At 43.9% G+C, this 15,976-nt stretch overlaps 1 protein-coding gene across 1 annotated transcript in view; it reads right to left on the bottom strand.

Moving 5' to 3' along the window:
- Window positions 1-15,976, bottom strand: part of LOC144762435 (dynein axonemal heavy chain 5-like) — a 1,437,549-nt gene that overhangs the window by 13,368 nt on the left and 1,408,205 nt on the right. The window contains exon 108 of the mRNA XM_078647616.1: window positions 1,119-1,331. Within this exon, the coding sequence (XP_078503742.1) occupies window positions 1,119-1,331 (213 nt within the window). The remainder of the gene's footprint in view (window positions 1-1,118; window positions 1,332-15,976) is intronic.

Raw genomic sequence — 15,976 nt, 5'->3', positions numbered from 1 at the left:
TGGCGATAATTCTAAAGTAAGTAATCTGCAGCTAGAAGTTTCTATCAGATATGTTTATTGGTTCTGAATTACTACAAAACAACACTCAAATTTTGGTAAGTTCACAATTATAGATCTCATGAATTAATCCGTTCAATGCTTTCTTTCCTGTGGGCACATATATTTACCTCAAACAGACGAACAATGGAGCATATTTCCTTGAAAATGGTGTAGCACGATGCCGCATGCAATTTTGCTGCACCGAGCAGCTGCATTTTCAAAACGCTTTGATGACCCGTATTAACAAACATACGCTAAAAAAGCAGCCTAGTGCCAACGCAGGCAGCCTTGCACCACGGTGCGAGGGTGCCTGCGTTGCTGGCATAATTGTGTTTGTGCAGGAAGGGACACCATCCTGCACAAAAACAATACTTACAGCTCTTTTGCTCCTTCTATGTGTGCTGAATGCAGCACACATAGAAAGAGCAAAAAACAAGGAGAAATAAAAGTATTTCTCCTCGTTGCGCCACATTAATGGCTCCTTTTGAAAGGAGTTAGTTTGTAGCACTGGCTCAGATTTACAGATCCTTGTAAATGTGGAGCAGTGTCAAAAAGCCATGGGTGTTGCTGGGAATGCCCACTGCAACGCCCACTCCACACCCTTTTGCCACAGAAAACTGCGTTGCAGAAGGCCATATTTACAAGGCTGTGTTAAGCCACACATAAAAAAATGTGCCTCCGGTAGCGCTAGGGGCTTGCAAATATGCCCCAAAGTGTTCAAGATCACCCCCTCCATGCAGCGCATAACATTCCACAGGTTTCACAGCCTGATTGTATCCACAGGAAAAGGTCACTCTTTAGTTTGAAGCATACCATGTGATAGCACACACAGAAGAAACTACAGTTGCTTGTTTCCTCCAGTATTTCACATAGGGAGAGTGAGTGAAATGATCATTCTTCTCTGGCACTGCACTTTCCATGCTGGAGAGGAGACATATTTCACTGTGTCTTATCTGTTCTGCTACCTTTCTTACTAAGGTACTAAGGTTAAATTCCGCTTCAGAATTATTCTTTTTCAACTTCATCTTACAGATGCTACAGTGGACATGCAAATCACAATATAGAAAGACAATACTAACCAGGTGTAGAATCTTCTCAAAATGTGCCACGTGTTGTTGTACTTCATTGATCCAGGTTGAGGCGGAACACTCCGGGGGATAAGAGACATTTCCCGCTAATACACACCAGTGTGCCGGAGTCCGCTTGTGGTACAGATCATTGACAACTGACATGATGGATTCTGAAAGCTGGTCCCCCATGGTGTCTTCTGAATCCATGGCACTTTTTATCGCCTAGGCGGGGAAGCACATTTACAAGACACTGACCAATGAATGTCATTTTAGGAGACACCCATAAACAATATTTACTTTGATTCGTGCATTATACAGTCTATGCCTATGAAGTTGTATTATGCATTGTACAATTACAACATGTGCAAAAGACATTAGCAGGCATATCATATACGTGTCCACTTGCTAAAGCATCACAAATCCAGATGGTGAAACGTTTTTTTTCAATAAGCACCGCAGAATATAGAAAAAAATCACTGTTTTTAACAACTTATTTGAGTCATGCAAGTGGCATCTTGTGGTAAGAGAGTGAGCACATTCTTCATTATTAAACAGAATGGACTAAACAATTGTCATGGATTTAAAATGAGGTGGCAATTAGAAGCCTTTGGGATTTTAACCTAGTGGTAGAATCTTCAGGGCAAGGCGCCCTATTGAGAATCTTCAGATGTAATGATTTTTGCACTTGGCTCATATATGCAGCGTCTAAACTCCATGTTTTTAAACAAATCTTTTCGAATGTGCCTTATTGTGTTTTAAATTATTTTATTGATTGAGGGACCACATATCGCAGCAAAACGAATAAGTTACTTACCTTCAGTAACTCCTTCTTTGGTATAGACTCCATCTAGCCACATTCCTCACCCTAGAATATGTCCCAGGTGTCAGTCTGGATATAGAAAATATTGAGCAATACCCCTGCGCGCTGGTAGGTGGCATCAAATGGCTCCACGTCAGCATTGTAGGTGTAGTCTTCATCAAATGTGACGCGTGCAGAGCCTAAATAGGCGCCACCCCAGCGCACTGACATTAGTTTCTTTTTGTGATTATTCCTATGCCAGAAGCAGAGAGCCATAGCAGAAGGCTGATCGACCAGGGTGCAGATTCTAAGGGCTTACAAACACCTTGTAGACAGAAAAGCCCAGGTCGCAGAACAGGGAGGATGGGAGGGTCGGTAAGCAATCTGCAGTTAGACAGACTCTCTACCAGGTAAGGTGCTACCGAAGGTAAGTAACCTGTTCATCTCATAGACTTCTAGCCGCAGATTCCTTACTTTAGTTTAAATGTTTTTATTAGCATTTTCAAAAACAGAAAATATACCATAAACAGAGATTCCTTACTTTAGAATATACCACCCCAAACAGGCTTAGACCAAACAGTCTTGGAGGACCAACCAGGCTAAGGACCCGTCATGATGAACCTGACTATCGAGGCATTAGTGTTTGGTAGAGGTGCACAAGGATGCCAGCGTAGCGGCCTGAGATATCCAGAACAGTAACTCTACAAGCTACACAACAGATTTAGCTTTGGCTCTGGTGGAAGGGCCTGCGAGCCTTCAGAGGATTATATCTTGTCTAATGTGTAGCAGATCTTAAGGCATAGTCCGATTCATCTAGAGATGACCTGTTTTAGCACTGCTTTCCCCTTTTTTGTTCCAGTTAACTCTACAAAGAGCTGACTGTTCACCTGGTGTTGTCCTTTGGTGTGATCGATATAGAATGACAATGCACTTTTAGGGTCCAGATGGTGGAGTCTCTCTTTCTCCTTGTAGGGGTGAAGTGGGGCAAAGAAAGTCGTCAGTGTGATGCTGTGGCTCACGTGGAAAAGTGTCACAACCTTTGTCAGAAAAGAGGCCCTGGTTTGAAGAACCAGCTTGTCTGGGAAGAAGCTGGTGTATGAAGGTTGAACAGGAAGAGCCTGCATCGCTGTAACTCTCCTGGATGATTTGATGGCCACCAAGAAGACTGTCTTGATTGTGAAAAGTCCAAGGGATCAGTTATGCTTTGGTTCAGAAGGAGAACACATCAAAAAGGATAAAGCCAAATTAGGAACCCATTGGAACATAATGAAAGTTTTGGGAGGAAACAAATGCTGAAGACCTTTCAAAAAGTATTTCACAACAAGTGACTTAAAGAGGGAAGGGTGGTCTCGCAACCGCAAGCATGCAGAGATGGCCGAAAGACACCCCTCCACTGTGCCCAGAGCAAAGACTTGCCAGACTAAGAACAAAACAAATAGAAACACTTTGAACAGGGATGCACAAAGTAGGTCAACGTGTTTCTCAGCACACCAAGCCTCAAACGTGTCCCAACGCCAGGCAGATACAGTTTTAGTTGATGAGTGCCAGGCTGCAAGATGATGTCACATGCTTCAGGAGGCAGGTCGAATTCTCTCATCTTTCGTCGATTAATATCCATGCATGAAGGTGGAGTATGTGCTGGAACTTGCCCTGTTGCTGCGAAAGCAGATCCTCCTAAAAGGTCAGTCTGATCGGAGGACAGATGTTCATGTTCAGGAGTTCTGGATACCATACTCTCCTCATCCAATCTGGAGCCACCAGGATGACTTGAGCCCTTGAGGAAGGATGGTATCAGTGGGAAGGCGTACAGGTGTCCTGCATAGCAGTCTTAGTGGATGCGTCTCTAAACGATAGACGCTTTAGAAACCACAGCTTGCCGAAGTGCTGACATTGCATGTTGTCACAGTGGTGAATAGAATCTATCCAAGGTTCTTCCCAGTCCTGAAAGAGACCCTGTGCCACATCAAGGTGCAGATGCCATTCGTGGTCTGCGAGGCATCAACAGCAGTGTTTGTCCACCTTGGTGTTTAGAGAGCTCATCAGGTGTTCACAAGCAGAAAGAGTTCTTGATCCACTCATGTCCAGGGCCTCCTGGCACAGAGTCCACGACCCCACTCTGCCCTGCTTGTTGCAGTACCACATGGCGGTAGTGTTGTAGGTAAATATCTGGACAAGCTTCCCTTTGATGGAAGGTAAGAAACCTTTCAATGCCAAGCAAATCACCCTCAGATCCAGAGGGTTCATTTGAAGCTGAGTGTCCGTTGGAGATCAGAGACCTCTGATGTCTACCTCTTCCAGATGGCCGGCCCAGCCTAGAAGCAATGCATTGGTCACCACTGCCCTTTCCCCCTCCTACCATCCCAGGAATGGATACCATTGTCCAGGTGATGCAAGCGTCTCATGAGGCCCTTGAAACCAAACTTGGAGAAGTCAGCACGGATGTTAAGCTTCTGAGACAAGAACCAAGCAAAGTCGCAGAGAGAGTCACTGAGATGAGGGGCGAATCTCTACCCTAGAGGATATATCTAATGAACGTCAGAAAATCGTCTCACCGCTCGCCTCAACCATCAATGCCCTAGAAGAACGAGTGCAATATGGAGAAATCAGAGTCCAGAGGAATAATCTTCAATTTGTTTGATCCCCAGAAGAAGTGAAGGGCTCCTCAGCTGAAAAGTTCCTCAAATCATGGATTACATCCTGGCTTCCAGTGGAACAGTTTACATATTGCTTCCTCCTGAAGAGAAACCATCGAGCTTTGATGCCACAACCCGGATCCCTCCCAAAGGGGACTTATTGTCAAAGCTCTGACCTATAAAGACAAGGATGCAATCCTAAAGGGAGCGAGGGAACTAGGAACTATATACTAGTGATGGAGCAAGGAATCGCTCATGAAGCGACTTGCTTGTATTCATGAACCTCGAATAACGTTAAAAGCACTAATCAACAAGTTTGTTTTACTAAAATCGCATTTTACATAAACATTGGTTGTACGAGAGAAGCTTGCTTATGTGTTTTACTAACCGTAATACGCTTGCATCTAAGATGGCTGCTGCTACACGAGGGTTTCTACTGCGCATGCGTCTGTCATACTCACGTGACATGACGTACTCTTTGCTTTGGAGGGAATCTTTACGCTTCTGCGCAGTAGTATTAATATGGTTGCTCTATGTCTTCACATGCAAGACGCTTGCACTGCTGCTTTTGCCAAGTTGTTCGTTCTGCTTAATCCTAATGCTATAGTTAAATATAAAATAATGGGTATAGAGTAGAGATACATGATATACAGTGTATTCATTCATTCTGTGTTCTAAAACTGTTTCTTTTCTATTTCATGTCACTCACGGAAAACTGGCCTAATGTGTAACGCTGTACTCCATCTTTGTTGAAACTATGACTGCGCGAAAGTCTCAAGTCTCTGGAACAGTGACCTTTGGACTGCAGCCAAGGAGCTGACTGACTAGAAGATGCTCCTGTGAACATGAACTATTGAACTCAAAATTCTACAATGTTATAACAATGTATTTACCAATAGAACATCCATTGTTGGGTGGAATAAAGATGTCATGTGAAAATAAATTGATGGGCGGGAACATAAAATTAATATTCAACACTGAAGTATCAAAATTTTGTGTGGTGTGATGGCCTCTCCTCATTCTTTGTCCAATCAAAATTGGGGATCCTTACACTTGCAACATTGGGGGGTGGTACACTGACCTGAAAAATAGTATAACTAGCGTAGGCTTAGTTAGAGAAATTGTCCGACTTGTCCGACCTGTCACTGACCCAACGCACTCAATTGATGACCAAGAGCAGAGGGCTGCGAGGCACTCTGTCAGAAGAGTCGATAACCCAATCGGGGTTCTGGGAAGTTGAAGTGCTGGCGAAGCACTTTGCTGGGGAAACCGATAACCCAATCGGGGTTTGACTGTTTGCTGCAGAGAGGGAGTAGCGCAGGCGTTGCAACTTAACTGCGGGTGCCAGTCTTAACCTTTGGTGGTCCTGTCCTGATCCAATTTGGCTTTACCTGTCCTGATTCTGATCTGCACCTACAAGCCTACTGGCGACTGCAACCTTCGGGGTTCTGTCCTTTAAACTGACCTGTGGCCAGGGTTAGTTCTTCACACCATTCTTAGGTAAATATAAAAATTGTGTGGGTTTGTCATTGTTTTGTTTCCTTTTTCTCACCCTCCCTAAATGTTACATATTTGATAATAGTGCTTGCATATTATGTTCCTTCTCTTTACCCTTCCTATTGATAAAGTTTGACATATGTTCCTTTTTTCCCCTTTCCCTTTTGTTAAATGCTTATATGTTTGATCGTATTTTCTGTTCCCTTTCTTTACCTTCCCTATTGCTAAATGATCGAAATCAGTTTAATACATCTTTTGCATAGTTATATTTTGATTCTGATCTTCATTATTGAGAGTCTATTCGTGTTTAATTTGTGGATCATGACCATTTAAGAAATTTAGATAAAGAACTTAAATCTCCCCAAGTCTGTGGTTTATTATATGAGTGCAAATGTATTTTTCCTATTATGCTAACACCCTGATCCAATAGATTTACAGGTACCAGTGACAAGGACTGGTAAGTCAATGGTATAGGACCTAGTAGGTAAAAATAACTGGTAGTAGAGCGAAGGTTACCTGATTAACTCATGAGTTATTGATTATGGGCCCAGGTGAGTATAGTAAATTCATGAGTGCTGCGCGCTCTATCAGTATATTCTTTTGGTAGCAGAGGTAAGGTTAGGGTTTAGTTAAAATAGGTAGCTAGGTAGTTTGTTAATTATTGATCGATCAAATGTGATATTACCTGAAATGTTATTGAAATTTTATTGATTTTGTTGATGCTGTATTGATTTTATGAATTAACCAAGATTGTTCGTACCTGTTATATGTATTGTCTGGAATCCCCGGGGGCAGAATAGCGGGTGGTAAATGGAAGCCACACTGCAGTGAGGTCACTTACTTAGAGGAAGTTAGTGCAGGGTTAGGTAAAACCGGAAGCACTATTTAGGGTTTCTCAGTATGGAAGTGTGAATAAATGATAGCAAAGAGTTTGCTAGCAAAACCTTTAGTGTGATGTCACCTAGAAAGGGTCACACAGAAAGAGTAGCAGGTTCGTCTGAGCTTGTTTGATAGCAAAGGGGTTCACTAATGAAACTTTTGCCTTAGTATATATCCCGAAGTGGATAAGTCCGAAGGAGTATCAGGTTCTCTAATGCTTGCGTGAAGGGTAGACGGAAGGGATCTACTCGTAGTATATGAAGAGTAAGTGGAAGGGATTTACTCGCAGTGAAATATCTTTCCTTTTTAGTCACTCAGGTACAGTGGCAAATGTTTTTACGTTGTTAATTAATAAAATTTGCACTTTAAAATAAAAGAATTAGGTTTTTTGTATTACCTTGCGAAGGAGGGAGTCAGTTGCGGAGCTGCGCTGACGTCACTCAGAGCCGCGCTGGTATTGGTTTAAGACCGCGAGCGTGTAGCTGGGATAGTAAGTGTAAAGGAGGGGTGAGCACAGGAGCGTGGGAACTCGTCTCACGAGAAAAGCCGCACAATCATTGGTTAATGATATTTGAAACCACATTGTTGATTGGTTGGATAAAAATAAAAGACGCGCTGGTATTGGAAGTATTTTTGTAAACAAAATTTCAGCGGCGGCTGGAGCATAGAGGGCGGAAGAGCGGCGATCCACAAGCTTCAGCACTGACAGAAAGTGAACCTGCTCTTTGAAGGTTCGATGTCGGAAAAGTATTAACTAAATTGTCTTTTTGTTAGTTTTTTTATATCTGTGACTGTGACTTCCTGTGCTGCTAACAGGCAAATTGTGCATGTCAGCAGTAGAGGGGAGGGGGTATTTGCAGAGTTCCATCTCTGAATTGTGCATGCGTGATGGGCGCTTTTCGTTTCAGCCTTCTCACACATTCAGAACTCCATAGACTTGCAGCGCATGCTCAAAACAGTGCCCCATGTCTATACATAGGAGCGTGATCGGACGCTGACGCGTTTTTCGCAACATCGCCCCAGGCTCAATAAGAAGGCTGAATAAAGCTGAATGAACAATTGACCGACACCCAGCTATATTGTGAGTTCTAATAGGAAAGCAGCACTCGGTAGGCTCCTGACTGGGAAAGAAGTTTCATTGTGTACTGCGCTTTCTACGTGTGATGCAGGAAGGGAAGTGAACGTTTTAAATAATATGTTAGAAGGAATAGCTGGCTACAAAGTGGGTGATTGTCATACGAAACAGGTTCCATAAGCATGGTTTATAGGTATTTTTCGTGTCAGCCCGGACTGCTGTGTCTCTTTCTTCCCCCAAAGTGATCTGAAATTAATTATAAGAGAACTAGTCTCATCACGCTTGAAAACAGAACAAGAATGTTCTTAGGGATGGCACACATCCTCTCCCTGATAACATTCTTTTTTTTTAAAAACCTTTATTGGAGAATATCGGCAAACAAATACGGGCCTACAACCCAGAGGCCGGCCTCGAAATCGATTAAAGCCCAATAGCAAGCAATCGGGCAACTCAGCAGCATATCAAAGCAAACAAGATTAATTCAAGTTACACTGTAAGTAGTTGCGCTGCCGAGAGGTAGGAGAAGTGAAGGTTTAATTTTAAAGTTTTTTAAAACGAAATCCAAAGTAGTAGGAGCCAAGAAGGATCAAAGTCCAAACAATCCGCACCAGGACCGAGACGGGCGACAGTATTCAGAAAAATTCACGATCATTATCTATTAAACAAAAGGCTGGAGGAGAGTAGCACAGGAGAAAGGACGAGCAAACATTATGGTACACCCCAGCCAAGACCCATCACTCACCAATCCACCCCTTGACCCGAAGAAAGAAGAGAAGAAAAGAATAAAAGAAAGGAAGAAGAAAAATAAGGGCCATAGTAACTGAAACTAACAAGGAAAGAACACCCCCCACCCTACACGCATGCAGAGGCTACGGCCTACCCCCCCTTAGCAGTGTGTCTGTCGCCCCAAGAGTACCCGAAATTTAGAAGCAAGAGAAAGAAGGAAAAGAAATCACAAAAGACCGGAGGAGGGCCAGGAAAATGACCAAAACAATCAGCACTTTTACCCTCGGCCACCATTCCCCGTACCCCGAACCAGCACCCGACCAACATGCAGATCCCACAAGTGTCCATTACAATCCCAACAATGCATACAACCGGATGCAGCAAAAAGGGAAAAACATCCTCAACCTTGTCCCTTTCGATCCAGTATGTCGACGGAGTACAGTTCCAAAGCAGCCATCTTGGACGGAGAAGACAAAAGAAAGTTCCACTGCAGAGCACAATGCCATCCACCAAAGTCCGTCCACCTCAGAGCTAAGCGGTGAACGTCCAACCAAGTAGGGGCAATGCACAATCGAAATGTGTGAAGGGCAGCCGGCCAAAACCGCAGGAACAACTCCAAGATGGGCCAAAGAGACCGGCGATGAAGCATCGAAACGGCCGTGTGGCGAGGCGTCCAGACACAAACCTCTTGCCTCTGCCGAGGACCGAGATCTCCATACATCTCCACATCAATACTGGGTAGCACGGCAGTAACCACATCTCTCTTCTCCAGCACCGTCAAGTACATCTGAGCAGACTGGTAGTCGCGTGAAAACACAGGATGTGGCGAAGTGTACCGCACATGGAGCTCAGGATGACCATCCGAGGGCACTGCAAGCACAGAGATATCCAGTCGGCATTCCAGGTCCAGGGCCATGTCACGCACAGCTACATGTAGATCACCCAGGGCATACATAACATCAGCAATCCTGAGGGACGCCGCAGGATAAGAGGGCGCTGCCGTCTCGCGCACCCTGGGCGCTGGGTCACACCGTATCCCTCGAGACTGGTCGCCGTCGGCCATCACATCAGCAGCCCACCAGTAGCCGATCCGCAAATCACTGCCACTCCAGGGGGTACAGTAGCGGGACGGTCCCCTTCGCCTGATACCCGGCGACAATGCCGTGCAAACCGCTATGGGTACCCCAAATGGCCGCCGGGGGTAGAGAGTCCCAGAAGCAGAGCGCCCAGTTCAAAATGGCAGCCGTCTCAGTGCTGGAGAACAAGAAGACGCTCCGAGCCGTCCACAAGCCGGAAAGAGGGTAGAATATATCTTCTACGGCGGAGACACAAGTCGAGAATGAAGGCGGGCGGCTCGCTGTAGCAAGGAAAACAATGCGGCATTAGCAAACCGTCAGCCGACCCCGTCCTGCTACAATGTCAGCCGTTGTTGCAACTTGGGACGGCAGCCTCCGGAGAACAAAGACCCGGCCTCGGCAATGCAGCACTGAAATAAAGACCGGGACACCTCGCCGCCTCTGACAGCTGGATAGCGCCGGGGAGCACACCGCCGGACTCAGGAGCGCTTCACGGTTCCGGGACGCCGACAAGCGGGCAGGATAACATGCAGGATCAGCAGCGTTTCGGGAGAAGAACGAGAGGGTCGGCGGAGCCGAGGGATCAGGCGGCCATCATGGTCGCGGGTTAGGCTCCTCCCTCCCCTGATAACATTCTTGTTCTGTTTTCAAGTGTGACGTGTTTAGATCTCATATAATTAATTTATGATCACTTTGGGGGAAACGTTGTGGTGTGCTGTTATGGCCAGAGATGCTGACTGACGACTGTGGAGCTGGAGAACCAGCCATGTTCGAGTCTTGGCATTGGCTCAACATCACTGTGATTCTGGGCAAATCACTTAATCTCCCCATCACTGGCGTGCCTACAAAGAAAGTATGTCTGGTTATGTTATGTGTGTAACATAATGTCATATGAAGTGCTTTGCTGGGGTAACACATGTACACCACCTAAATGGGTACATACGAGTCTTTATAAGCAGCCCAGTGCTGAGTACTCTGTTGTCCATGATTTATCTTTCTTCTTGTGTCAAACAGAACCTCCATTCTGAACTCAAGAGATTTTCAAAGGTAGGGTAAGACACTCGTACCCTTTCCAGTTGCTACAATTGCTCCAATACCTTTGGGTCGAGTTTGTGCTTTATTAACATGCCATAAAAGAAAGAAATGCTCCACTAAAATGCTGCCGGCATGCACCCCGAGAAGCATAGTTAGATATGAGAAACATAATGGAGCAAGAGTGCCAGAGATGCAGGTGACATGAGCCTTATGTGCCTTTAATTCTTGTCCAAAATATCTCGACTACTCAAAGTTTTGGGGCTCGGCAGTACCTAGAAGGATATGATTAATATGCATTTCTTTTTCTATATCTTGCCTAGGTACATTTATGGTTGGTAAGATATATAAAGAGATGCACCAAAAAAATGATGTTTTGGCGAACGTTTGTGCCACCTGTTCTCCCTGTTTTAAGTATGGATTTAAATTACGGTCTGAAGAGGTTTACTGACGAGGGTAAGTGCTAGCCAAAAATGCTCGGACTAAAAGGCAACTGTCTTCCTGTCAAGAATACGTAGTTAGAGGCTAACCATTGTTCTATCTTCTTCTGCTTCCTGACCCTGTGCCTCACCAGTGTCAATTGAAGCATGTACGCTGTCTTTGTTTATGACCTTGCAAATGGCTTGCAGCCTACATAAAGTGGTTTGGTGACAGCAGCAACTTCCAAATGCAAGCAATAAAATGCAAATCTTTTGTCAGGGCATAAACAAAAGCACAGATTCCATGGAATGGCAGTCTTGTCTCGGGCAGAAAGAAAATCACAGGAGGCCCCACTTGATGCATTACATTTTGCTATTTGAAGATCTGTTGTTTAGCCCATTGAAAATTCAGGGCTACAAGTAGCAGAATGCCCCAAAAATCTGGGCTGGCTGTGATAATGCCCTGTGGATTTGGGAAGCTTGATAACTGCGTGTCTTGCTTACAGTGGACTGGTTTGGGCGTCGATCCATAACATTTTCTTTTGCATGCTCATTTCCCCTTTGTTCGATCAGGAGAACACACAAAAGAGTGTTGGTGTGGTCCCCGTCTCACCTTCCACATACTTTCACACCTTTTCTTTCATTTTCTCCAACGTTTCTGTTGGTTTCTTCTACCTTTACGCTGAGGTGAGTCCCAGCAGGGCCAGAGCACTGACACCAACTAAGGTTCACTCGGAATAGTGAATGAAACACATCGAAACATATTGAAAATAAATTTAAATGGTGCCCAGTAAAGACAAAACTGCTTGCAATGAATGAATGCGGGAATCCCCCAGGGCTAAGATAATCGTGGTCCCCTTCCAGCCTTTGTTAGAACAACAGTCTTGAGCAGGGGTTGCAAAGTCAACTTAAAAGTGGCCAGAGTCGATTGAAACATGCTCACAACAGGCAATGCTACCTGGCACGAATTAATCAAATGTCCCCAGAGCGCTGACGTAACAGCTGTTGTTCCTACACACCTTTTCCACTCTGGGGCTCAGGCCCCTTTAGTCTCCCATGTCCCGTTGTCCTGCAGTGTTTAGTCGCTGTTTTTTTTTTGCACTGCGTTGTTGTTTGTTCCTAAACTCCTTAATTCCCCCCTTGTCTGCACGTTCTGCTTTTAGCATCACTTTTGTTCACACTATGTTTATAAACCATATCTCAAAATCTGTTATGAAGTTCGGTGGTTATACTGAGTAAGCAGCTACCTTCGTTAATATATGGAAACTCTTTATTGATGTCATAACTACATTTTCATAATTGCTTCATTAACCTTCTTGCTTTCTCACATTTGCTTATAAAGGTGCCGTTTGGGCACTGAGGGGCATATTACCAAGGGCCATTATCGCCGCTTTAGCGGGACGTTTTCCCGCTAATGCAGCGATAATTTTTTCGCCCTATTATCAAGCTGTGGCTAACATCAGTTAGCGACAGCTTGTAGGCGATAGCGGGCATTTAGGGGCCCACTTTGCATGTCAGCGATAATTATCGCTAATGACATGCAAAGTGGGCGTGCCAAGATGTTAGCGACTGAAAACAGTCGCTAACATCGCTATCTCCTATTACCTACAAAGGGGTAGTTTTGGAAATATTTGCGCTAAGTGCGAATATCTCCAAAAGCTAACACCTGCCCAGAGCAGTTCTTAGCCATGTTATCCAATGGGAGGTGGACAACATGGCTAAGAGCATTGTCACGATAATGTGTGAATATCGCTGTATTCCCAGAGATATTCACGCATTTCGAATGATTTTTATCGTTTCTGAGATAAACCTTGATGATAGCAAGGTATCTCAGCGATAAAAATCGTCGTAGCGCGGCGATAACATTATTCCCGCTAACCCTGCTTAGTGATAAATATCGCTATTGCTAGGTAATATGCCCCTTTGTTTTCAAAATTTTCTCGGTCACCCCAGTGCACTTAGCTGCAATTTTTACGCCTCACCACTTTCAAATGTCACCAGCCGCCACTGCAAAATTGAGTGTTATCGTACAAGTTTAAAATTTCCAAAATATATGTGGTATTTAAATCCAGGAATTACAGAAACCCGACCTGATAAAGATACTTAGGGTCTGCTAGAGAACAGATGATAAGGGGCAGACCTTATAAAATGTACGGAGGTGAGAGAAAAATGTCATTCGTAAAGAGAGTTAAGAATTTCTTTAAAAAAGATAAGCCAATTAAAACTAGATAAGGAATTATTATTCCACCACCAAATATGCATGCATCATACATGATGTTTGACAGGGGCTACCACACTTGTGTATAGTTAGAGAATTGGGTGGAATATGCTAAAGATGACGGAGTTTTGGCATTTCCCGAATATGGTACTTTAAATGGCAGAGTTCTATTTAATTTAAGGACACGTATGAATGACTTAAATCCCAGACCTAGACTTACGCAGTATGAGGCACTAGAAGAATGGGAGATTGAAGCTTTTGAACGAGACAGACCCAGAAGTGACAAAGGGTTAAGTAAGTTTTACCTTAAGTTTCCACGAGAAACTAGAGACAAACAAATGAAACAATGGAGACAGTCCATGATGGTAGAAGGGTTGTATCCTGTATTTACACAAGAAAAACCGTCAGGAAGTAAAAACACAGAAAAAACAAGAAACCTAATGGTTAATGATAATCCAGAAGATGATTATTTGGGGGATTTGTTAATGAAAAATCCGCCACCGTATAATGAGGAACCAAGCATGAGTAATCCTAGTGCTCCGTTTCTGAAACCACCTCTGATTCCGCAAGTGGTACATGAGACTTCATTAGAAAAAGTTCTGCAAGACAGGGAAAGAGAAGCATTAAATAAACAGAGAAGTGAATTGATTCAAAAGATTTCCCAATTAAATACAAGCCCAGAAGCTTGACAATTCCAGTAACTATTGGTCCTGTTGTTCCCTTGTACGGAGATAAACAAGTTAGTCCTAAACCTCCTGTTATAGCTACACCTGTAGTACAGCCAAGAAAGGAACCTTTAATAGTAGATGATCAGGCAAGTGAATGTGAGTCAGTAATTTCCTTAATGGATTTGCCAATAAGGGAACCAGAGAGTAGTTCAATTAGAAAAACCACTCCATTAAATTTGAGAGAAATACAAATGGTGACATCCTCAGGTACGAGAAGTGCCACAGTAGTAACCCCAGAAGAAATAGAGAGATGGACACGAGAAATAGAGAAACCGAAATCAGAGCCAAAACCATTGGATATATATAAATTAAGAGTTGAATTGGAAGAAATGATGGCTGGAAATGTGGGATTGGAAAGGTTCAATACATTTAGTGAAGATGAATTATTATTTATATGTAAAAGCATTACTAGAAATACGAAAGTGTTTCATGAAAAATTAATGGACACAGCAGCTAGCATGGGAATTGACATTGGCAAATCTAAAGTATTACAAAAACCATATCGAGTTGAATTTTCTGACAAAGATTTAGAAAATATGAATGTATCAGGTAAAAAGGTACAAATCAGGGAACTGATGACATTATTGCAAAAATGGGGTGAACTAGAAAAATGGAAAACTAGATGGGCAAAGAAACAGGAAGAGGTTCGATCAAGACAGATTGCTTCAGAATATGTATTAAAAGAAGCAGTAAAAGTGGAAAAATTATGTCCTATGAGAGAGGTACCAGGTGGAGGTTATGTGCATGTCCCATGGTCCCGACAGGATATTTTGTCATTTACAAATGATTTCCTAAAACTTCGTGAGAAACCTGTAGAATCGTACAGACAAGTCGAGAGATTTGTGAAGGTCTCAAAATGTCTTTTGAAAGATTTAGATCAGGTGTACTCATAGTACGGCCCGTGAGCCGCCAGCGGCCAGGCAAGCCTTCCTTGGTGGCCCGCGGACCTTGCAGGCATCCTACCCATGTCTTTTTATTTTTTGTTTAAAGAGTGTCCTATGTTCGCAAACACTGCCGGTTTCAGCAGCGCTCTATGCGGCCGGGCGAATCCAGTGAAGGTCAGAGTGGAGATGCAGGGGCGCCAAGAGGTGAAACATATCAAAGCCTCATTAACGAGTAAAAGTGGTCTTTTAAAGACCTGTGAAGTACTCAGGTGCGGCCGGGAAGCTTTCTTATCTCAGCCCACACACGCACGCCAGGTGAGGTGACAGAGGGAGGGAGAGGGAGAGGAAGAGAGGGGGAGAGGAGGGAGAAAGAGGCAGACAGAGGGAGGGAGAGGGAGACTGAGAGGGAGGGAGACACAGGGTTGCCTGCTTGTTGCTTCCTTTTCCCATCAATAACCTCATATTTGTTAGTGAGTGACAAAGGCAAGAAGTAAAAAAGCAGAAAATAAACAGGGTTTTAGGGTTCTGATTACTTTCTTTTGCCTTTGCTGTGTCCATGGCCTCTGTGACCAGGGTTTGCAGAAACAGAATTAGGGGAACCAAAGGACAAGATAATCCTGACTAGCTATAACTGACACCCTTGTCTCTGCTCTATCTTTCTCATTGATTTTCTTGATCCCATTCCCTCTTCTTCTTTCTCTTTCCCTCTCACTTGTCCACATATGCTTTTCTGTATCTATTCCTTTCTCCACTTTCCTCAGTCTTTCCATATATTCAATTCTCTTTCTCCCTTTCTCGCTTCTGCTTCTTTCTCTAGCTGTCTCTTTCACCATCTCTCCTTGTTTCTTCTCTCTCTTTTCCCTCTCCCTTATCATATATTCCAGCCATGACTCCTCTTCCA

Source organism: Lissotriton helveticus, chromosome 6 (genome assembly GCF_964261635.1).
Source record: "Lissotriton helveticus chromosome 6, aLisHel1.1, whole genome shotgun sequence".
Taxonomy (NCBI): Eukaryota; Metazoa; Chordata; class Amphibia; order Caudata; family Salamandridae; genus Lissotriton; species Lissotriton helveticus.
The sequence above is the reverse complement of the archived record's forward strand: the minus strand, read 5'-3'. Positions and strand labels throughout refer to the sequence as shown.